Source organism: Macaca fascicularis, chromosome 12, assembly GCF_037993035.2.
Source record: "Macaca fascicularis isolate 582-1 chromosome 12, T2T-MFA8v1.1".
Taxonomy (NCBI): Eukaryota; Metazoa; Chordata; class Mammalia; order Primates; family Cercopithecidae; genus Macaca; species Macaca fascicularis.
The window spans coordinates 77,217,263-77,241,318 of NC_088386.1; the positions used below are offsets into that span (position 1 = coordinate 77,217,263).

At 42.3% G+C, this 24,056-nt stretch overlaps 1 protein-coding gene and 1 long non-coding RNA gene across 2 annotated transcripts; one reads left to right on the plus strand and one right to left on the minus strand.

Annotated features, from left to right (window-relative positions):
• Positions 1 to 6,160: 6,160 nt before the first annotated feature.
• Positions 6,161 to 10,211, minus strand: NEUROD1 (neuronal differentiation 1). Its single transcript, XM_045367341.2, has 2 exons — positions 10,124 to 10,211; positions 6,161 to 8,545 (listed from the first exon to the last, which is right to left on the minus strand). The coding sequence occupies exon 2, from the start codon at positions 8,532 to 8,534 to the stop codon at positions 7,464 to 7,466; it is 1,071 nt and encodes a 356-aa protein (XP_045223276.1). The 5' UTR covers positions 8,535 to 8,545; positions 10,124 to 10,211; the 3' UTR covers positions 6,161 to 7,463.
• A 2,114-nt stretch (positions 10,212 to 12,325) lies between these two features.
• On the plus strand, positions 12,326 to 15,724 carry LOC123567920 (uncharacterized). Its single transcript, XR_006691092.3, has 3 exons — positions 12,326 to 12,504; positions 12,858 to 13,002; positions 14,963 to 15,724. It is a non-coding gene; the product is annotated as an uncharacterized lncRNA (long non-coding RNA).
• The last annotated feature ends 8,332 nt before the right edge of the window (positions 15,725 to 24,056 follow it).

Consider the following 24,056-nt stretch of genomic DNA (forward strand, 5'->3'; position numbering starts at 1 on the left):
ATCACGGTGTCAGCGGGGTTGATTCCTTCTTAGGGATTCAGAAGGAGAAGCTGAGAATTCCTGTCTGTTTCCCAGCTTCTGATGTTTGCCCCAAATCCTTGGGGCCCCTTGGTTTGTAGACACATTGCTCCAGTCTCTGCCTTTACCTTCACACGCCATCCTTCCTGTATGCTGTGTGTCTGTGTGTTCTGTCTGCTTCTTATCAGGACATCAGTGATTGGATTTAGGGCCCACCCTAATCCAGCATGAACTCATATCAATTTACATCTTATATCTTAGTTAAATCTGGAAAGACAGTATTTCAAATGAGGCCACATTTTGAGGTTTTGGATGGGCATACATTTGGGAGAGAGGTGGGCAAGGGAAGGGGATACTACTCAGCCAAGTATAGCATATATATATATACACACACACGTATCATATATATATATATATGACAATATGTTTTAATATAAATGCACCAGTAGTTAATTAGGCAAAAATAAAACCTTGGGAAGCAAAGATCTCTTTGCTTAATATTTTTAATATGCCAGAGTCAAGGATTCATTAATTTATTTATCCAAAAATCTTATGTTGATATTTTAAGATATCTAAACAAGTAGCCTTGCCTCTATTAACAAAGAAATTCTTCTAGTAAAGAAATATTGTGATAAATATCACTACTTAGGTTTAGTTATAATTTCTATGCATTTGTACTATCATTTATTATGTATTTAGGCACTGACTAGAATAAAGATTATTCAGTTAACTGTTAACAGTAACAAGTGACGTTATCTCAAATCATCATCTTCTTTTTTTTTGAGACAGGGTCTCACTTTGTCACCTAGGTTGTAGTACAGTGGTGCAATCACATCTCACTGCAGCCTTGACCTCCCCAGGCTCAGGTGATCCTCCCACCTGAGCCCCCGAGTAGCTGGGACTATAGATGCACGCCATCATGCACCACTAATTTTTGTATTTTTTGTAGACACGAGGTTTCACCATGTTGCCCAGACTGGTCTCAAACTCCTAGGCTCAAACAATCCACCTGCATCGGCCTCTCAAAAGTGCTGGCATTACAGGTGTGAGCCACTGCACCCAGCCACCAAATTTTCTTTTTAGAACACTTTATTATCCTCTTTCTGCTTTGATGTTAACATTACTTAGTCACGTACTTGCTATGAGTAAACAAGCACTACAATTAGTGACACCAGTGGAAAGGGATTAACAGTTCTCTTAAGGTTGTAATACCCCTTCATTGACGTCACCAAAAGTGATGCTGATCTCTTAACTGACATCATTGAGAGCGAACACTAAAAAGATAGTATTGATGTGCTAAGTTTATGCACTGAACACTTTAAAATAGAAATTATGAGCTAGAGTAATTTTACATAACACTAAAAATAGAACAAAAACAATTACTGAAAGAATAATGAACAGAAAGGAAAAAAGAACATGCATTGAAATACATGGTCTGGAAAAAGCCTATAATTGTTTTTATTCCGATTCTAGATTATATTTAACCAATTGATATCAATAAAAGAAACAATAACTGACAACTTATGATCCTCAAAAAGGAAGTGGGGGGAGTTTGGTGCCATGCAGTATGATAGAAATTAGTTTCAATTGTTTTCTTGTCGTAGAATTAATGTTTATAACATTTGCTGGACTGAAAATAATCTGTGGTCCTCTCCATTCTCAACTGACTTGACTTATAGCATAGGCTTTAGCATTACATTAGTGTTTTTCTTCTTTTTTTTTTTTTTTTTTTTTTAAGACGGAGTCTTGCTCTGTCACCCAGGCTGGAGTGCAGTGGCATGATCTCGGTTCACTGCAGCCTCCGCCTCCTGGGTTCACCATTCTCCTGCCTCAGCCTCAGCCTCCCGAGTAGCTGAGACTACAGGCACCCGCCACCACGCCCGGCTAATTTTTTTATATTTTTAGTAGAGACAGGATCTCACTGTGTTAGCCAGGATTGTCTCGATCTCCTGACCTCGTGATCCACCCGCCTCGGCCTCCCAAAGTGCTGGGATTACAGGCATGTGCCACCGCGCCTGGCCTAGTGTTCTTCAATTCCCTTGGAAAGTTAATATTTTTTTAGGATCCTCTAGGTCTTCTAAGCACCAGAGGAACAGCAACACACAGAAGAGACAACTTTGTCTCTGTTTCTCAGGTGCTTAGAAGACCTAGAGATAGATAGTTTAAAAATAAATAAATAGTTTAAAAATAAGCTAAACAAGTAAATACATAAGATAACATTTGACAGGCAAATGCTCTGGAAAGAGGGAGGGACAGTATAGTGATTTTGGTGGAGTTGAAGTCAGTTGTTATTTTAAATGGGAATCAGTAAAAGCTGCTTTGAGGAAGTGGCAATGAAAGAAAAACCTGAATGAAGAAAGGAAGACAGAAATGCAAATATCTAGGTATCTCAACTTCCTAGTTTCCCCATCTATAAACAAGGCAGGAGGCTGCTTTGATGATGAAATACGCAAGTGAATGAAAAGCACTTAGTTAGCACTGGCCTAGTGTGTGAAGCCACCTCTCTGGTTGTCTGTCCTTAGATGTGAAAGTGTAAAGCAGGTTAGCTTTTCATCTTGTTAACAGAAAAGTCAGTTACCAAGTTATTTCATATATGCTAGATTGAACTTACTCTTTATCTCTCCATGTCATTTCACAATTGGATCCATCTCTTAGAATTGTGGATCTGTAGAGATAGTTATTGTCACTGTCCATCTACCTCTAAATTAACTGGGCAAATAACATAATAATGCTTAGATGGCCAAATCCACATTTAATGTATCTGATGATTTAATCCAGCATTAACATAATACTCCTCATTTTAAAATTAGCAATTTAACCAGAAGTCCCCAGAGACTGTGGCCTTGTCTTGTCAATGCCACTAGTTTGGCTGCACAGTTAATTCCATCAGAGCCATTGGACCAAGCCTTAGTGTGTGTGAAGAGAGTCCATGAGTCAATTGCCAGCACAGAATTCTTCCTGTCATAGGAAGGCAGATGATCTCAACTTTTGAGTGCATACAGTGCAGATTTCTGGTTGAATGGTTCTTGACAATAGTGTCCTCTGAAACATAATGCCTGGCCAGCAGCCAATGATTATGCCACCATACAAATCACTGTGCATCTGACGCCAGAATGCCTCTTTGCAATGGTAACAACAAGAGTTCTCAGTCCTGGTGTTCTACAAGATGTTGCTTTGGCTCTTTTATTCTTCATCAGACCCTGGAATTAAAGATTTTATTTAGGTGATTTTCAATAAATAAGTGGTGTTAGAGGGAGAGAAAAAGAGAAGTGAGGAGGTTTTTGTGTAGTTTAAGAAACAGTTTTGCTGTTTTACATTTTCCATTAGGAGAAAATCAGCCAATATTTTGAAACCTAGTTTTATTAATTGCTTAATAGATATTTTCACTTTAAATTTCTTGTATAATTATAGAACTAAAACAGCTTGGTTCAAACTGTTAGCTAATGATCCTTATATCATTTTAGTAATTGCTAGCTTCTTTCAGAAAATGTATTAATTTTGTAAGAATGTAAGGACTCTCAAATGTAAAAACAGGGATTTTAAGATTAATAAATTAGAACACAAAATGTATTTCAGATGTTATTTTACTATAACATATTATAAACCTAAGATTAGTAGAACATTCTTAAGGCATTATAATCTTTCATTTTAATTTATTTATAATTAAGTATTAAAAGTATATAGATCATACTATATAGCTGCAATTGGTTATGTAAAATAAAATATGTTATGTGAAGTGTTCCTATTCAATAGTAATTATGCACCAGTTACACTATTTAGCTCAATTTCATCTTAGACTATGAAATTTCCCCTTGATTTTACATACCAGCTTTTTCTAGAAATAACTATTCATAGGATTTTCACATTAAACAAGTATACCTAAGCATCTTATTTGATAGGAATAGTCGTGGCTCAAGATGAAGAAACACATAGAATCCCAAATATTATTCATGACAAGCATTAAACAGCAAAAGTAAGAGAAATATGTTTTCCAGTGAAGCCAAACTTGCCAGCATTTTTTTTTTTTTTTGGTTGGTTGGTTTTCATTTAGTAAAATATGTTCTTTTCTTACAAACTGGGTATAATCATTAGCCAGTTACAAAAGCTGTAAGAGTCTTTTTTAAATATGGGTAGGAATTCATAAAAGAAGATAATTTAAAATGTTTCTTATGGTTTGAAAGTGCCTTCCAAATATTCATTAAACATTTAAGTGAGTAAATTTGTAGAATATGTTTCTGACATTGGCACTGGTTCTGTGGCATTTCTCTGATCAGATGGAAGTGCTATGTGTTATGCAGAGTGCATGCAGTTCATTCATGCATAAACAATATCATTTTCATAAATTAAATCCTCCCCTGCAGAAGGAACATCTGTGCCTGCCTTTGAATAAAAGATGGTGGCATGTGAGTTACTCCTTGACTGACTGAAAGAATCCCTATGTTTTAGAATGAAGTTCTATTGGCAAAATGGAAAAACAAAACAAAACAAAACAAAAACCTAACTTTCAGTGTTCGTTTCTACCTTACAAAAGATCACAGTCTAGATTTTCCTGTTTGCTATTTTGAAAGCTGGAATTCCTAAAATGTCATTCTTTTATTTCTTCTCTTCACTACAGTAACAGATTTTAGTTTGCATGAAGATGTCTAATTTTAACTGCAGGTGAAATTGAGCTACTTAATAGATTAGATCAGATCTGAATGTTCACTTCATTACCTCCTATGCTGGAAGACTGGTAGTATTCAACTATCATATCAGTATTATGTCTCTTAAAGTAAGAACAGTGAGAACAATCCAGGATATAGAAGCAACAGCTTGATTCCAAAATAACAACTCTGATTCAGTTGGAATGAGATTGCTGCATTTTAGATAAAGTTGGGACTAACTTAAAAGTATTTCTGTCATGTGATGAAGGCAGATAGAAAACATGTTAAAATAATATATTTTAAATTGCTCTCAAACATTTTTTTAACGTCGAAGTATTCCTTACTGCTACTGTCACAGCTTGACGCAGCCTCATTGGCAATGTTATTAGTATGGCTAATTGTTCCTGTCCATTACATTACTCACATTTTTCTGGAGCAGCTTGCTAAATGAGGTCAGCTTTCTGGAACCCCTAAATCACCAATGAGAAGGAGATTAAAGGAACAAGCTTGGGAAGGGGGGTAGTCATCCAATGTGGCACCCGAATCAGAGTAGAAACAATGGAGTTACTAATGACAGTAATCAGAGCACCACGGTAGAGCCAGGGCACAAGTGCCAAAATGATATTCCCTAGGAATCATGACTGTCAGTCAGTACATCCAGAGGAAAAGAAATGCCAAACTCTTTTTTTTTTTTTTTGAAGTGGACATAACAATAGACAGAATCTTCCATAAGTTTTTCCAGTGAGTTGTGTTCATGAAACAACAGAATAGTGCCCCAAAGGGTGGGGGGAGGGGGGAGGAAATAATTACACCTTCCTAAAATACGGTACAAATAGTGTGTTCTTCAGTACAAATAATCCATTATGCTTTTTCATGGAAAAATGATGGAAATCATCACAAGATGTTTATAGAACAATTATAAAATGTTACTTCTCTTGGCTTCTTTAACTCATTTCCCTTTGGTACTTTCCAAAAGTATATAAATTTCTCTGGGACAGTACTATTTGCGAGATAAAACTGTTTAGTTCAGAAAAATGTGCAGATAACAGAACACCAAGAAAATAGTAATGTTTTATATGTCTTAAATGTATAGACAAACTATGCTGGGATACTTGTTTATGTCTTGTTTGTTAATAATTAATAAAATCCACCTTTTTAAAGAAAGAAATAGAAGAAAACATGTAACAATCATTTTTAAAAATGGAAATAAAAAGCCTAAAGGCTAAGCTACCTAAAACAGAGAAAAAACACACTGTTTGTACCTCTGTCCAGTCCCATATTCCAAATAATGAAATATCAATTAGGTCTTTTCATTATCTACAAAGAGCTGGTGATTCCCTGTGCAAGATAAACAGACAAGAACATATGCCAAGGTAAACCTTTCTTCTTTTCTTTTATTCTACATGAAGTGTTTAGTATTTTTTAACTCAGCAAAAAAGCGACTATTTTCCCCAGAAATGAAAACAAAATCCCTTTAAGAAGAAATGCAACAATTGCTCTCACTTTCAATACTATTTTATTGCAACTGGATGAATGTTTTCTAAATTGTGCATTACACCATAATATACAGGATTACAAACAAAATTACAGTACAGCTCGATTCCAGTGGTACCAGCATCACATCTCAAACAGCACTTATTCTGGACTGCATTTTACATGCAATAGCTATTGTTCTAATTATGAATTAAATGGTTTGAATTTATTTAAGCTACTGTACTAATTGACTACAATAGATATAAATCCCAACATTAACAACCTGATTAGATTTAGGCTCAGATTTATTACATGAATATATGACAAACCACCATTTTTGTGACTATGTATAAAATCATGCATTTATATTTTCTGGAAACATCAATAGCTTCAGATTCTCTGTAAAATCATGGAATGCAAAGGAGTAAAAGACTAAAAAGTAACAGTGCAAATTGTATGTGATAGTCAAGCAGCTTTTGATTTAAAGAAGGGTATGTTGGCATTTATTTATAATATGTATATACAAGCTTGTGCAACTAATGTGTTGAATTGATATGTTTTGATAGGGAATGCATCTCTTAATTTTTTATTCTCTTGAAAATTATGATTCTGGTTTATATTTTAGGGAGAGGGAAAGACTTTAAAGTGAAATGAATTGCTCAAATTGTGCAATTTTTTTTTTTTTTTTTTACAATTAGAGAGGAAAGAAGTGCTAAGGCAACACAATAACTTTCTAAGCACTTTTCTGCTGGTTTAAATTAGTTAAATTATTTTGTATAAATTAGATATAATTCTACTTTTCTGATATGTATAAAAATTGATGAAGCTGCATGGTTTTAAAATAGGAAATTCACATTATAAAAAGTCATTAAAAATTCTGTACAAAATCACAACAAAATAATTCAGCATGGGAAAGGTAACAAGTAGTAAAATGCTGGTTGAAAAATATATATTTATATATATTTTAATTGGCCCATTACTAGTTTAAAAATTGCATAGTTCCTAATTATTGCTTGTGATTTTGTTATCCCGATCAGATAATTAATACGATCTGAATACAGCTACACCAAATTCGTGGTGCATTTCTTTAACTTTACTGTATTTTTTTTTTAAATAGAAGAGCTATAGAAAATAATACATAAGGTGAACAGGAACTTTGATCCCCTGTTTCTTCCAAAGGCAGTAATGACAATAAATACATATATCACTTGAAGCTTGGAGTATTTGCACTTTGCAGCAGTAGTACCCAAAGGGCTGCCTTTTGTAAACACGACAGTCACTGTAAGCACAGTGGGTTCGTTTCCCGGAAATGGTGAAACTGGCGTGCCTCTAATCATGAAAGATGGCATTGAGCTGGGCACTCATGACTCGCTCATGATGTGAATGGCTATCGAAGGACATAATATTGTCTATGGGGATCTCGCAGCGAGGGGCAGCGGTGCCCGAGAAGATTGATCCGTGGCTTTGGGCCCCTGCCAGGGTCGCTGCAGGATAGTGCATGGTAAAGGCATAATTTTTCTCAAACTCGGCGGACGGTTCGTGTTTGAAAGAGAAGTTGCCATTGATGCTGAGCGGCGGGCTGAGGGGTCCATCAAAGGAAGGGCTGGTGCAATCAGTCAGAGGGCTTTCAAAGAAGGGCTCCAGCGCTGCGCTGTAGGCGTGCGGCGGCGGCTTGACGTGGAAGACATGGGAGCTGTCCATGGTGCCGTAAGGCGGACTGGGCAGCCCAGGCGACTGGTATGAGTAGGGGTGTACAGGGAAGGAAGCGCTGGCCGTCGGCAGGTGCGGGGGCATGTCCTGGTTCTGTTCAGGCAGAAAAGTCCGAGGATTGAGTTGCAGGCAGCCTGCAACCAGGTTGGTGGTGGGTTGGGATAAGCCCTTGCAAAGGGTCTGAACGAAGGAGACCAGGTCTGGGCTTTTGCCTGAGCGCAGGATCTCCGACAGAGCCCAGATGTAGTTCTTGGCCAAGCGCAGAGTCTCGATTTTGGACAGCTTCTGCGTCTTAGAATAGCAGGGCACCACCTTGCGCAGGTTGTCTAGGGCCGCGTTCAGTCCGTGCATGCGGTTGCGCTCCCGGGCGTTAGCCTTCATGCGTCTCAATTTAAAACGCTCCAGGCGAGCCTTGGTCATCTTCTTCTTTTTGGGGCCGCGTCTCTTGGGCTTTTGATCGTCATCCTCCTCTTCCTCTTCTTCCTCCTCTTCCAGGTCCTCGTCTTCGTCCTCCTCCTCTCCCCCATTCCTCAGTGAGTCCTCCTCTGCGTTCATGGCTTCGAGGTCGTCCTCCTTCTTGTCTGCCTCGTGCTCCTCGTCCTGAGAACTGAGACACTCGTCTGTCCAGCTTGGAGGACCTTGGGGCTGAGGTTCGCCCATCAGCCCACTCTCGCTGTACGATTTGGTCATGTTTAGATTTCCTACATTCAACAGGGTAGAGGCAAACAGAAAGAAAAGGAGAAAAACGCTATATTCAAAAGCCAGATACGCCTTCAGCTTCCACTCCCTCAATCTGTACAAATGCTTGAGAAAAGTACCTGCCCATTACAAAATGAATGCCTCCGAGAAAAAGTTAAATGCAGTGTTTTATAATGGCGCGTGCGTGTGCCCCGCTGGTACGTAGGAGTGAGGACAGGACTGGGGGAAGGCAGTGAATATGTATATGTGTACACCACTCACGCATATGTGTTTGTATCCTAGTGATTAACTTAAATGTGTTTATGGTGGTTGCCCGACAAGATAATGTGTGTGGAAATGACTGTACATTTCAGTGACTTCATGTTTATCCAAATGTGTTCAAAGTCACTCACAACTACACACACACACACACACACAGACACACACACACAAATGAGCTGAAAAATCACACATTCTGCTTCCATTTTTGTCCTGGCTTCTAGGTACTTAGCGATTTAAGTTGAAGAGCCATTGCGCAATTTACTAATACTGGCAGCGATTTTTAAGAAGATTACACAGACGGGATACTGAAGAGCAAATGCAGAAAGGAGGAAAAATAGTTTCCGCCAAATTGTTCCACCATCAATGTAACATTTGGCAACAAAAGTGGACAGGGTCTTCCACCCCTCCCTCGCCTTTCTTTTCTTGCCTTCCATCTCTGGCCCGACGCTGAATTTCCACCTTGTACAAAAGCGCTAGCTGCAGGGCGAGGGCTGGGGGCGCGGCGCAGAGCGCTCTCCCACGCGCCGGGGATCAGGTGCGGAAGGCTCCTCTCTAATAAACAGCCCATTGAAAGGGCCGCCCGCTCTTTATTGAGGCTTTTCAAAGTTCGCCTCAAACCTCCCTTTAAAAAATTGAGTAATTATAATGGTCAGCGATTGGCAACCGCGAAGTTGCTGCTTCTAATAAGGAAAATAAAAAGCCGTTAGTAAAACAACTGCATTTCTGGCTCCAGTAGTGGCTGCTGGGGACTTGGCCGCCTCTGGAGCGGTAACAGGTAGCAGGAGTGAGTCCCTCTCCCTTTCTTCACTTTCCCCCCTCTCAACTAAACTATCTCTGAACCTGATTTATTTTCCATGGTGTGAATACTCAAGGTATCCATGTCGCTTTCATTCACTGAAAACACAGCTTGACACTCCTAATATGCGTAAAATACATGCACACAAAATATATATTGATAACACAGCTTTTTTTTTTCTTATTGTAAGAAGTGAGAAAATGAAGTCATTATTGCTTTTGGGACTTTAAAATCAGCACTAGCAGATAATCATAATTACTGTGTATTCTTTTAAAAAATCCAAGCTCCTATGCTATCCACAAAAGAAACCCAAATTCTTAAAATTTAAATTAGAAAGCCTGCAGGGGGTACTTGAGTGACACGACTCATTATGTGTGAGTACTTATGGGCAATTATGGAGAGGGATGCTGGTCTCAACACACATACACACGCTCGCAAACGCACACATACAGAATATGTAGGTGCATCAGTCTTCAGTTATTGCTTCTATTCTAGGGCAAAAAAATGAAAGAATTGTAATTACCTTTGTTGTTAGTAGGTCCTGAGCAGTGAAAGTCTCATAACCCTGGGGCCTCCGGACGCCGTGCCTCCTGCGTGGGCGAATTCCTCGTGTCCTGGCCGCGCGGGCGCTCAGGTTATATAGCCCAGTTAGTGATGCTAAGCGCGGGCGGGGCTGCTAGCTGAGGAGCTAGCAGGTCTCTGCGCCTGCCGCCTGCGCACGCGTCCAGGCTGTGCGCTCCCGGTTCTCCCCTCCTCCCCACTTCTCCCCACGCCTTGCTTGTCTCCCGCCCTCCTCTGACAACCGCTCCCCTCACCCTCCACCCCTACTCCCGCCCCTTCTCCTTCCTCCCCGGCATGCGCCATATGGTCTTCCCGGTCCAGCCAAGAGCCTGGAACCACGTGACCTGCCCATTTGTATGCCGCGGAGCGCTCCATTCCGGCCCCTTTGTGGCCAGAAGAAAGTGGCCCATCTGTCGCCAGTTAGAGACTCCGCGGACCTGTTTTTACCCGCAGGAGAGATTAACCCTTTCAGGCGGCAGAAGGGACAGGGGATAGAGGGGGGAGGGGATTTGAGGGAAGGAAGGGAAAAGCTAATGTTGAGTTGGTCTACATCAGAGAGAGTGGCCTGCTTTCACGCCGGAAGTAGGGCAGAGGTGAAAGAGGCAGAAGGGGGAGACTGAGGCACGCAGTGAAGAGTCCTCGCTCCTTTCGATTTCTTGTCCTGGCACTGGCATCCAGAGCAGCATGACTCCCTGCCCTGTCTGAAAGGCCCATCCCTTGGCTTCTTCTCCTTGGCAGACGCTTTGATCATTGGCGCCAACGGATGGCTTCTCCTAATCTCCTTCGGCCCCTCTAAGCAAACATATACGCCATATAAAAGCGGCTTCTTCTGTAAACGCAGCGTTGAGATTAGTTCCCCATCCTCTCTAACCGGATCGTCCTCTCCCAGTTCCTTAAGTACAGAAAATTTGTACTTGCCATTCTATCCCTACCATACGTTCAATCCTTCGTGTCCTGACTCTCAGCTACCACTGTCCCTCCAGACCCTCTCACTACGTCAGTCCCTACCTCCATCCCCAGGATCTTGTCCTCAAAGCGAGCTAGTTCTCTCGAGGAGGCCTTGGCTCCATTGGCCTTTGCGCTTTCTTATGTGGGAGCTGGGGGCTTCTTTGACGGTTGGATTCTGCCTTTTAGCCATGGCCACTGGGTTGCTGCAAAAGGCACCTCCTCTCAGCCAGTTCAGGGACGCTTCCAGTTACCTGGCCAGCCCGCCCTGCATGGCCTCGGCTCTCTAGTCCAGGCATTGACCATGAGTACGGTGGTGGACACCTCGCCACAGCCGGACCTGCGCTCTTGCTCCCCTCAATCTCGGGTCTGTATAAGATACTTGATTCAGACAAGCCTTTTCAAAGAGAAGATGCAATGGGCCTGTGTTGAACGGGTCTTTCCGATTGATTTCTTTCTAGAAATGCCTTTAGCACAACCCCGGGAAGGATTAATGGCTGCGAACTCCTCCAGACTTCAAAGCCTCTGATTTGAAACTCCCACCTTGTAGGTCAAGCAAAGACCACAGAAATTCCCGATCAGTTCCGAAGGAGCCACACTGTTGCCTAAATAGCAATTCTTTACTCTTTTCGAATAAGCGTTTTCCAGAATAGATTTTTTAAAAAAGAAAGAAACTGGCCTATCTACTCGTTCTTTCCCAGCTTTGCCCCTAATCCTTCATTAACTAACTCCTAACCCCCTCCCAGACCTGAAGCCCTCTGCAATAAATACCTCTTACGTGAATTGCTTATTTAAAGGCAATTACACTAAATATCCCTCGAGTTTGCAAACAGTGTCAGGATTGAGCGGCTGGACTGGGGTGCATCTGGAAGAGGGTGGGGACAGGAGGAGAGAGTGGGGATAGAGGAAGAGGGTCCTAGCCAGATCGCGGGTGTCTGAAGGTGGCAGGTGCAGCCTTCCCTGCACAGTACAAATCTAAAAGGGGAAGAAAGGAGTTGTGCCACCGAAGCGTGGTGTGAATCGTTGTGGGGTTCCGGAGTTTTGCTTGCTTTTCTACATTCACTCGGCTGACAAAGCACATAGGGGAGGATAAAATAAGTCATCCAGGGGCCTGGTCCTAGGATTTACCCCTGTACTCTATGTATCTTCAGTGTTGGGCTAAAACTCGAGGGCGTCAGAGTACTAGCCCTTAGAAGGTAGTACACAGCCTGAGGTCTGAGGACATTTGCGGCAGGGCCAGGTTAAGTGCTGCCCCTCGCCCGGCAGCTGCCCCGACTGGCAGCACACCGTGCTGCAGGCATATGGAACTCGTGCCTAGGCTCTCATTTTTCCAACTTTGGGGAGCTCCGGAGGAGATCTGGGGATGGAGTAGGAGAAAGGACTCCATCTAACCTCGAGGTCAGTGGTAGCCTAGTGGTCCCTCTGCTAAATTCTTGTCCTCACCCCCAGAAAGCAGAAACTTCTCCAGTTCGCGACATCCTGTGCAATACAGGAGAATTATGGTGGAGTCAGATGTTCTTGGGCAAGAGGGACGCCCGAGTATTTTGCCAGAAGTAGACTCAAATGCTTAAAGTGCGGGAATTACTAGTCTGTTTCCTCCTCTCCCCTTGATAAATTCATTTCTAATCCCACTGCGCGTTGTTCGCTCAGGACTGGGGATTTTTACAAAGGAAAGGCCACTCCAAGATGTTTCAGAGACCGGGCTGAGGTTGGGTCTCACGGTGGCTGTCACTGGGCTTTCCAACCTGCAGGGCTCCGATGTGACCCTCCTCCGCGCGGATAATTTCGACCCAGAGCGCCGGCATCGCGACTCTCAGCCAGTGCCCGCGAGGCTCCCGGGAGATGCAGGGTAGTAAGACCCTAAAGCGAGGAGCCCGGACCACGGCCTGGATTGAGGTGCGTTTTGTTTGGGGTTGAAGGCGCGAGAAATTGGGGCGAGAGAAGAGTCAGCCGGACGCCGGGAGAGGACAGAGCTGAAGGCGCGGCGGGGCTTAGTGCTGAGGACCGTCTCCGCTGCCCCGCCCCGCCTCCTTATTTTCTTCTCTTTGGACTTGTTTGGACGGTTGCACACTTTTCCCCCTCCTGATTCCCTAAGTTTTTTCTCTCTCCCCTCGCTGCCAGTTAGCCGTACTTCCCCAGCTCCCGTCCCTACTGGGCGCTGCAGGCTACCCAGCGGCACGCGAACCGCACGCGCGGACAACAAAAGCCGCTTTCATGACTCACTGCCCTCGAGCAATGCCCCAAATCTGCCGCCTCCCGGGTCCCCGCTCTGAGCGCGCGGCGAGGGCCGGGCGTCCCGGCCGTTACAGCGGCAGCCGGAGCGCCTGCGGGAAGGGGGGCGGGGGGAGGCGCGTGGCCGGGGGTGGGGAGAGGGGAGTGGGCCGGGCGGAGGGGAAGGGGGAGGGGTGTGGAGGGATGGGGGTGGGGAAGGGATGGAGGCGTGTGGCCCGGACGTAGGGGGTGGGAAGCCTGTGGCTGGAGGCGAAAGCGGGGGGCGGGAGGTGGGGGGCGAAGCATTCACAGGGCCAAGATAAAGAGCAGGGGCCGGGCCGGCGTCCCTGGCGGTGACCTGTTTCTCAGGGAAACAGATGCTAGCTCTTGCAAAGGGAGGTTTGCGTTCAATGAAAGGATCAAGTGTGGCCAGGGCAGCCCGGCCGACCTCGAGAGGTTCCCGCGTCCTCTTCCCGCCCTAACTAGGAGGGGGATGTCGGGGCCTGGGCGCGTTCCAGGGGCGGGAGAGAGGGGTGAGGGGGCCAGGTGGCCGAGGGGCCCGCGAGACCGTGGGGCGCAGGGGCCGCAGGAACGGAGGACTGAGAGCTGCAGGTCCTACATAGGCCGGGTAGCTTGGAGGCTCTTGAGAGCTTCGGGGGGATGGAGGGGGGTTGATGCGGGTTCTGAACAGACCGCCGACGCGGCGCCTGCGCCCCGGGGGAGGCAGTTGGGCTCCCAGGTCCTGGCCTGAGGCTGGAGCTGCCCAGGCTCGACAGGCAGGCGACCCGGGAGAGTCAAGAGCAACGAGAGACGCTATTAAAATGCCTCGCCGTCGCCCGAAGCGCAAAACCCATCCTCCCCAAATCTCCAGGGCTTGCGGCATAATCTTAATTAAGATAATTGATTCATATTGCACCTGCGAGAACGGAAAAAATTGATTTCAACCCCCAACCCCACAAATTGCTTAGAGCTATTGGATGGAGCACGACGCGACTGTGATTTGGGGAGTGATTTAGTGCCGGGCTTCCCCAGCTCGGCCTGCCTGGGCCTTTTTATTTATTATTTATGCCCTCCCGGTCCCGACGGGGCCTTGGTGGCTCCTTTCTCGGCTCCCACAGACCTTGGGAGGACTTGTCTCTGATTCCCTGTCAGGATCGAGAGGCTTTCCTGAAACCATCTAACACGCAGAACCAACAACGTAAAATCAACTCAGTAGGAACATCTTGGCAGGCGTGGGTCACGGGCACAATTGCTGAAGGCCTCGTGCGTCCGATGCCCTGTGTGTGCAAAAGTGTGTGATTCCACTTGAATATACGTGTGTGAATCGGTGTGTGTGCAAGATTATGTGAATGTGTGTGCAAATCGTGTGTGCATATAAATGATTGTTAGTGTGTATGTGAACATATGAGTGTGTGCAGGTGTGTGTCAATGAATGTGAATGTGTATGTGAGTGTGGGCATAAGTGGATGGGTGTGCGAGTGTCCGTGAGTGTATGTCCACGGTCGCACCTGCTCTCGGGAGAGGAGCATGAGCAGAGGGCGCACACCTGTTTCCCGGGGATCGAAGAACAGCTTGCTGTCCAAAGGGGATCGCAGGGCCAGGGAACTGACAAGCACACGCTATTTGCCAACCTTTGCCTTAATAGAAAGAAGCAAGCAAACAAAAATCCTCGGTAGCTGTGTGTAACTTCGGGAGTGGAGAGCCGAGACACACCGACGGCGCCGGAGCGTCCCAATAACAATGGCTGCTGCTGTGGGTTGGGAGAGGAGACCCGTACAAGTTCCTAAAGGCACGGGAGGAACGCCGGCAAACCAGGTTTAGGGCCCCAGGCGACTTGTAGAAGGAACGACTTCCGCAACCTATCAGCACCGTGGACAATTCCCACTCCAAAGGCCCTGACCTTCGGCCTACCAGATTCAGCAAAATCTCTCTCTTCCTCCCTTCCTTCCTCCTTTCCTCCGACCCTTCCTCCTTTCCTCCCTTCCTTTCCTCCGTCCCCTTCCCCCTCCTTTCCCTCCTTTCCTCCCTCCCCTTCTTCCTCCTTTCTTTCCCTTCCTCCTTTCCGCTCTTCCCTGTTTGCTTTGTTTCAAAAACAAAAACAAAAACAAACAAAAAACACTGGGCACCATGACTGAGCTTTTTAAAGAGTCCTGTAAGTCTGCATCTAATTAGCCAAATATTCACAGTAAGTTTCCTGGAAAACTAGATAGCCAGATTTAGGGGTAAGGAAAGAGCTTAAACTATAATTTGAGCTGGCTAGTCTGAAACAAAGACAGAAATCATAAATTGAATAGCTTTCAAAAAGATAGTCATTATTCAAATATTTGTACTTATTTGCCACACAGCTTCAAAACCAAAATGAATTTCTTGTTTACTCTCCACAGAAATAATAAAATATCTCTCAAAATGTTTTTGATTTTGCTTGTGTTTTATGGAGTATAAATTTTATTGAAAATCTAAAATCTTTTTCACCATCACTTTATCAACACTTCAGTTATTTCATACTGTAAACAATCTCTGATAAATTAATGAAAAAACAAGCCAACAGAAGTCAAATGGTATTATTCACTCAGATTCAGTGAGCCACACAATTAGCTAAATCATGCCAGATCTAAAATATTACATATTGAGTACTCATAACTTATCCAACATATACTGGAAACATCTAGCAAAGACATAACTGAGAAGAGAAAGCTCCTTTGGCAATTTGAACATCTGAGAAATATATACCATATCCCCCTCCCCACCACACACACTTATTGATATAATTTTCAAAACATCATTATTAGTAGTAAACAAAATCCTCATCAAGTATTATTCACACTTCACCGTAATGAGAAATATAATCATTTTTGATTAAAGAATTCATTCCTGGAGTCTCACCTTCTTTAAATAAATTTTTTTTCCTTTATAACAAATGCATTTCTCTCAAATTAAATATTGATAATTTGACCTTTTATGTCTTTAACTAATCAAAGGGGGAAAATTCCAAACGTAGATCTCGGAGTTTGGCCTTGGTGGGTCTTTCCGCTTGAGTAGGCACTGAGATTAAAGGAGTCAAACTTCCTCTTTCACTGCTCTCTCCTTGCACTAATTGCTTATGCAAAAAATGCAGATTTGTATTAATTAGTAACTCCACTGATTAGTTCTGTGGTATTTTCACATAATAAATCATGCTGCAGACATGAATTTTGGCACATCACCCAGTGGTGGCTCGGCTGCAATACGGGTTTCTTATTAAAATAAAATCTCTGACTAAATCTACCTTTCGGATGCAGGTACTGTGAGCAGCCACCTGCTGGGAGCACCTGCCATGGGAAATTACTTTCACTCAGTGATAAGCCACTTTAGGGGCTCCAACAGAACAATTTGATTATGAGGTTAGGCCTAATAATAAACACATAGTTAAACACATACATGCATATGTGACACAAATGTGCCTAAGCTTTAGACACATTTTGCAGACAATGATGTAATAACAGATAATTTACTTGTAATGGGACTAGATGTTTAAAAACTACTTCCCAAGTTATCAATAAATACCTCAGCCTATTTTCCTCCTGTAACATCTTTGCTCATTTGTGAGATGGTCTGATATTTTGAGACTCTCACATAACTCACACTCATTGACTTTACCCACTCCCCAGGCAGGCAAGCTAGTTCTGGAAGGAAAAGAGCCACAAAAGCATCAAGGAGAGGAATATGAATGTTAAGATCCCTCCCAGAGGGAATTGGGCACCCCAGCCATCCTAGCATCCGATGAGAAGCTGTGAGGCCAGACACCCACAGTTGAGTGATGTGAGGCAAATTCTTCCTTTCCCATTGTTCACTACACAAACTTTTACACAACTTCTTCCTCTCGAAAAGTATTTAATTTGATAAAGCAGATTACAACCAATCTTGCCAAGATAATGAATTAAGCCCAGGTGTTTTCTGTGCTCTCTTAACCCTTTACATGCCCTTGTTTTCTAATCACTAGTGACTCATTTCCGAGACCCCTCAGGTGCTCTCAGCACCTTTATGTTCTTTCTGTTACCTGCCAATCTATACCTGCTGCTTGTCGCAAGGAACCTGGGAATTTTTGCATCTTAAGAGGTTGAGAATGATGCTGAATCTGACACCTGTATACCTGGAGAGGTTGCAGAATCACATGGTACAAAGAAAAAAAAATTAAACACTTAATATTGACATTCAGAGATTAATAAATGCTGAGAGAGGTATATTTCTGATGGAGGCTGGGGCATGACGTTCTGTTCAGTTTGTGCTACGCAGGTGGCAGCCTCCATCTTCCTTCATGACTTGTCCTGAGGCAGGTGGGTATGTGACAGCTGGGGATTGTGCAGCCTCTAGGGAGGCTCTCTCTCTCTCTAGACATCATTTACTAACCCTTTCAAACTTAGGTGGTGAAAGGAAGAGGTCATTAATTTGTGATGTTTTCATTTATTTGTCTTTGATGTGGGCAATTATTTATTTAATTTTTAATTTTTTTTTTTTTTTGAGAAGGAGTCTCACTCTTGTTGCTCAGGCTGGAGTGCAATGGCACGATCTCGGCTCACCACAATCTCTGCCTCCTGGGTTCAAGCGATTCTCCTGCCTCAGCCTCCCGAGTAGCTGGGATTACAAGCATGCGCCACCACACCTGGCTAATTTTTGTATTTTTAATAGAGACGGGGTTTCTCCATGTTAGTCAGGCTGGTCTCAAACTCCTGACTTTGGGTGATCCACCCACCTCAGCCTCCCAAAGTGCTGGGATTACAGGCATGAGCCACTGCGCCCAGCCTGGCAGTTTTTTAAAGAAGTTAACCCCAAAGTCAGGAAAGAACATAAAAATTAACGCAGCTAAGTCAAATATACTCTTTCTCCTTTGAATTTACCCTGGATCCTGCTTCTTCTGGAATCACATAGACTAGATTAATAGTCTCTCACGAAAAACAAACAGACAAAAAACAAAACAAAAATAACAGTCCTAAATTTTTATATTCATCCACAAGGCTAGAGTGGTAGACACTATGGAGAGCACCAGGGCTGAGCACAAGCAAAGGCTATAAAACTGCTTCAGGTTTTCTTCAGAGAGCTTGTCTCTTCCTTCCCCTCCTTTAAGAAACTGCTTATTCATTGGACAATAAGCATATTGGCACATCTATATTGAGTGCCATTACGTACCAGGCATTGTGCTGCTAGGTGCTGGGGCACGGGAGTAAATAGACATTAGATTCAGCTTTCTTGATGCTTTCTTTCTAGTGGGAGAGATGGACTTTAACAAGGTTTACTCACAAGTAAGTATGTACCTACCCGACTTCAAACAGTGCAGGAGTACTCAATACCCAATCTCACTCCCTTCTCGCATGCCTTTTTAGAGTAAACAATCTGGCAAATTAAAACAAATAAATTAATTAAAAGTTTCGTATGTGTCCTAGTTGTGGTATACATTCTGCTAATTGGATGCATTAGACTTTTATTCAGAACCAGTTACCTGAGAGAGCCAGGAGACAGAAGATTTATTTGTCTAACAGAAATTCTAGTGCAAGGTATTAAAGCCAGCAAGTGTGGTGACAGCTTTCTGATCAGGACTCAAGCAAAGGTAGACGCTTTCTTAGCCTAGTTTTGTGGTATGGTTTTTGATACTATTCCTGGAATCTCAGGCTAGAGTCTGTTTCTTCAAGCCTCCTAACACATTTCTTGTAAAGCTCTCCAGGTGATGAGGCACACTAAAGTTTGAAAACTCCTAATGGTTCTCAATAACACACCACACCTACCTTCTGATCTCTTATATCAAGGAGCAAAAACTGAGAATTATAATGACAACATTTGGGAAGATTTAAATAGCTCCAGCTACTCTGAATACTCAAGTTCTACTGAAAGCCTTCTTTTACAACGTAAGCACTCCCTCCTGCCATATCAAATGAGGCTGATCTTGGTTTGCTTGAAGGTTCCTCTGGCGTACTCAAGTAGCAAGAGGATATAAACCCTCTTTATACCCCATTACTTCCCCTTGCCATTGCTTCCAACCTATGACTAATAGGGCTCAGGTAGGACAAGAACAATTTTGTACCTAGAAGAAGGCTAATAAGTAATTGCAAGGTTTTGTTCATTTTTATTGTGCTAAATGTGGGGGCAAATGTGTGAGTATAGATTTTGCAGATGCCAGCCTAGGGGGGATAGAATATTACTTTAGATCAGGCTGAATTTCTGAATACTGTTGTAATTGTTGTTAATTCTGGATTCCAGGTGCTGCTGAAACCTCTCGGTATAATTTTCATTGTCTGCTCAGAAGGTTGAATAAAATATACATTCGAAGCTGACTTACATTGCATGAAGCTTAAATACCCAAAATTTCTCAATATGATGTAGAAAAAGCAACCCAAAGTTTTAGACAGAAAAGGTTAGAGTGAATTCATTATGGGCAAACTTCTCACTTACCTCCTAACTATCCCCAACACATGTGCATTTACTTGGGAGGGACAGTATCTTTGAAAAATCCCCTTCAGGCCGGGAAGGAAGGTGGACAATGTTACTGTTGAATGGGACCCCTGATAGAAATTGGAATAATTGGTTTCTGGGATGATGGTCCAGGGGGCACACATAAGAGTTAGAGACAAAGTGGGATTTTTACTATAACCCACAGTGATTGGGATGATCTAACACAGGAAAACCTATGGCAGTGTCTTAACCTTTCATGGGATTCATATAATTGTATGAAGTCTGAATCATAACAACAATAATATGTGGGATGATAAAACCTGATCAAGGCCTGTCGTGAATTACCATGATGTCATGATAGCTGCTCACTCAATTCTGAAACTTCAGTTTATTTCCAAACATTGAATATAGAGGAAGCCAGGTAACCTGAAGAAGGACCTTGTGATATCATCACAAGTACTTCCTGTAAATCTTTCTCCCAGCCTTCTCTGGAAGTATCTTTGGTCATTTACCATGGTAACTGTAGTGGGAGATGGGAAATAGACAGATCTTTCAGGGAGTATTGGCTCCTGAACATAAATGAACACAATGCAGAATGTCACTGTGATGTATCTGGCAGAATCTGGGACACATGCAGTTTAGGTGACAATTGGATTTGCGGGCCTAATTCTGTCACAATGGCACTTACAGGTCTGTAAAAGCATCCTGTGATTGTTTCCACATTTCCTTCATATAGAGATGAGTGAATGTCCATGCTTCCTTTCTGACCCCCAAAATAGGGTCATTATGGGAGAAAGAGTCAAATCTTGAGCTTCCTCTTCTTACCAAAAGTACAACTGCACACTGGGGCAATTGCAGAGATCCGTCAGCATCAAAGATTTGAAAGACATGACGTGATATGACAGTAGCCACTAGTTGTCCCCTAGTATCTGTATTCTCTTTTTCTCTCACAGAAATAATATCTCCAAATTTTACCTAGGGTAAAAGCCATTCTGAAAAAGGACTCTATTTCCTGTCATATTGCAGCTGCATATGACCATGTGACTAAGTTTTGGCCAATGTATGTGAGTGACAGTGATGAGAACAATTGCTGGATCTTGTCATTCAAATAAAGTGATGTGTCTATCCCTTCTTCTTTCTCCTTTGTGTTGGATGAAATGCAGACCCAAGGCACCACCATAGAGACAATGTGGCAATAAGATAGAAGGAATTGGGTCATTGATAGCATAACCATACTAGATCTAGTCTGCTTACACAAGGACTTTCATTTGAATGAGAAATAAATTTTATTTTGTTTATGCCTGTATCATTGTGAATCTCTCCAGCAACTGAATTCATATGCTAGCAAACATAGGTAGTGTGACCCCTGTCACATCTCCATTATAGAACCCCTTTCCTTGCCTTGTGCAGATGAGAGTCTTGGAGAATGTCAGTAGAATTACTGTAAACTTATTCTTGGCCCACTGCAACCCCCACCTCCTGGGTTCATGAGATTCTCCTTCCTCAGTCTTCAGAGTAGCTGGAATTACAGGCGCCCAACACCATGCCCAGCTATTTTTTTTTTATTTTTTTTATTTTTAGTAGAGATGGGATTTCACCATGTTGGCCAGGCTGGTTTTGAACTGCTGACCTCAAGTGATCTGCACACCCCGGCCTCCCAATCAAGTGGTGATTTTTAAAGCAGGTGCTATTCCACATGATATCTTTTAGTTGAGTAAATCAACAAAATCCTGACACATGACATTCAGCATTTGTTCTGGCAATTTTTTTTTATAAGAGGAAAAGGGTCTCACTCTGTTGCCCAGGCTGTCTTGAACTCCTGGCCTTAAGCAATCCTCCTGCCCTGAGTAGCTGGCATTACAGGCTTGAGCCATAATGCCAAACTAAAAACTTTTTGAAAAATCATAGTAAGTAAAGAGCACAAGAAGTAGTTTTGCTTTGAGACATTCTATTTCAGGTATACCAACTCTTTCACTCCTTGTAATATAAGAAGTGGCAGACACCCTAATTGCATCAGAAAGGCGCATGATTGACACAGAGTGAGGAGTAAATCCAAGGAAAATTTAGGGTCCTGCTACCTCAGTGAAGATACTGGGGATCCAATGAAATGAGGCAAACTGAGGTTCTTCCAAAATAAGAAGCAATTTACTTCACTTTGCACCATCTATGACGAATATATTTTGCAGAGGTTTCCTCCAAAAACCATTAAATTAGATTAAATTAATGTAATTGAAGAGAAAGGAAGCTAAATAAAGTCACTGTTCTTATCCACATCTAACTAACTTTTGATTTTTTTTGGCGGTTATAAACAGCCTGGATAAATGGCTTGAAATATGAGAGACCTAGTGCTGTTCATAGTTTGAATAAATTCTATACAGTGTGGGATAGGAAAGCCACAAATGATTTGCAGTGTGAAGAAAATTTATTGTATAGATAGTTAGGATATAACTTTAAAAATGTGAAATAAGGAAGTGAAAGATGCAAGGAAGAAATGTGCATAGTTAAATAAAATGAGAAACTAGAAGAATAAAATGAGTAAAAATATTTATATTGTAAAGTTTTTGAAAAAGAATCTTCACAAATTTCCCATGGTAATGTAAACTGGTATGGCCACTGTAGAAACATTCACACGGTTTCTCAAAATGTGGGAGTTAACATATGACCCAGCAATTTTACTCCTAGGTATATCCCTAAGAATAGGGAAGAAATATCCCTAAGAAACTAGAAAACATATTATCATAAAAACTTGTACACAAATGTTCGTAGCAACATTATTTATAATAGCTCAAAAGTAGAAACAAGCCAAGTATCTATCATCTGATAAATGGATAACAAATTTGGTATATTCATACAATAGAATATTATTCAGCCATAAAAAGTAATAAATATTACAACAAAAACAATCACCGGAGACACTACTCTAAGTGAAATAAGCCAATCACGAAAGCACAAATACTGTATTATTCTACTTATATGAGGTACCTAGAGTAGTTACAATCATAGACACAGAATGCAGATTAGTGATTTCCAGGGACTGGAAGGCAGGAAGAATAGAGAGTAAATAGCTAGTTGGTAATGGGTTTCTTTCTGGGGCGGGGTGGGGGGATGATGAAAATATTCTGGAATTAGATAATGGTAATGGCTGCTCAACTCTGTGAGTATACTAAAAACCACTGAATTGTATACTTCAAAATGGTGAGTTTTATGAAATGTTAATTAGGGTTTATTTTTTAAAAAATATGAGTGAGAAATGCAATTGCAATACGTCTTCTCTTACCTCGTATGACACCATATGCTCTGGTTTTCCTCTTTACCTCTTTGACCACTCTTTATAAGTTACCGTGCAGATTTCTCTTTTGTTCATCCCTTAAATCTTTGGTTTTTCTCAGGGTTGTCTCCTAGGCTTTCTTGTTTTCTTGTTACACAATCTCTGCATTCATTAGTAAGGCAGTCAATGCTTTGAACAATTTTCATATGCACAAATTTACTACTGTTCAGTTAAATGACGCTAGACCCCAATAACATGGTTTAAATTTCAGTTACACAGTGTATATTGTGAGTAATTGCTTAAAGTATAAGCTTCACTGCTAGCTCTTTGGTACATGAATCTCTATGTAAATAACAGACATGTATCACGATCAGTGACCAATCGCACCAGTTGTTTCAAATTCTGTTAGTGATTGGTCCCTGCCCCTCTGTTGTTCAGTTCATGCATAGAGAGCAAAGCCTTAGTTGGGTTGCCTCCTTCTTTCCTAGTAGTAAGCCCATATGACATTAAAGAAGTGAGTATTAGAGAAAAGTGAGCAACAGCAATTAAAGTGCAACAAATAAAAACAATAATGCTGGAAGTTAAATTGAATGTGATGAGGAGATTTGAAAATGGAGACAGCAAAGTAAAGACAGGATGAGACCTAGGCCTGCCTGAAGCTAGTGAACAAATGATGTTGAGGAAGTCAGATCATTCAAAAACAAGGTAATGTAGCCTCAACATCGTTTAAGTTGCACTCAGAACAGAAAGCTGCTTAAGGTAGAAATGGAGCATTTACTTCTGCTTAGGATTGAACAGTGTAATGAAAACAAAAACCCAATCAGCTTAACGACTACCATGTAGGCCAAACTCTGAAGTCAGGTGCTGCATTGAAAGGAATCAGTAATTACAAGGAGACTGAAGATAAATATTTCCTTGCCAGTGAAGGCAGATTTTAGTGTTTTAGAAACTGGCATGACTTCACAGTATTTGAATTGAACATTAATGGGGCTTTAGAAGAAATAGCTGACTGGGAATGTTGACACTTGCTATTCAAAAGACTGTAGGCTTG

Bases quoted from the DNA above. Each gene is read 5' to 3' on its own strand.
- NEUROD1 (XM_045367341.2), bottom strand. From the start codon at position 8,534: ATGACCAAATCGTACAGCGAGAGTGGGCTGATGGGCGAACCTCAGCCC.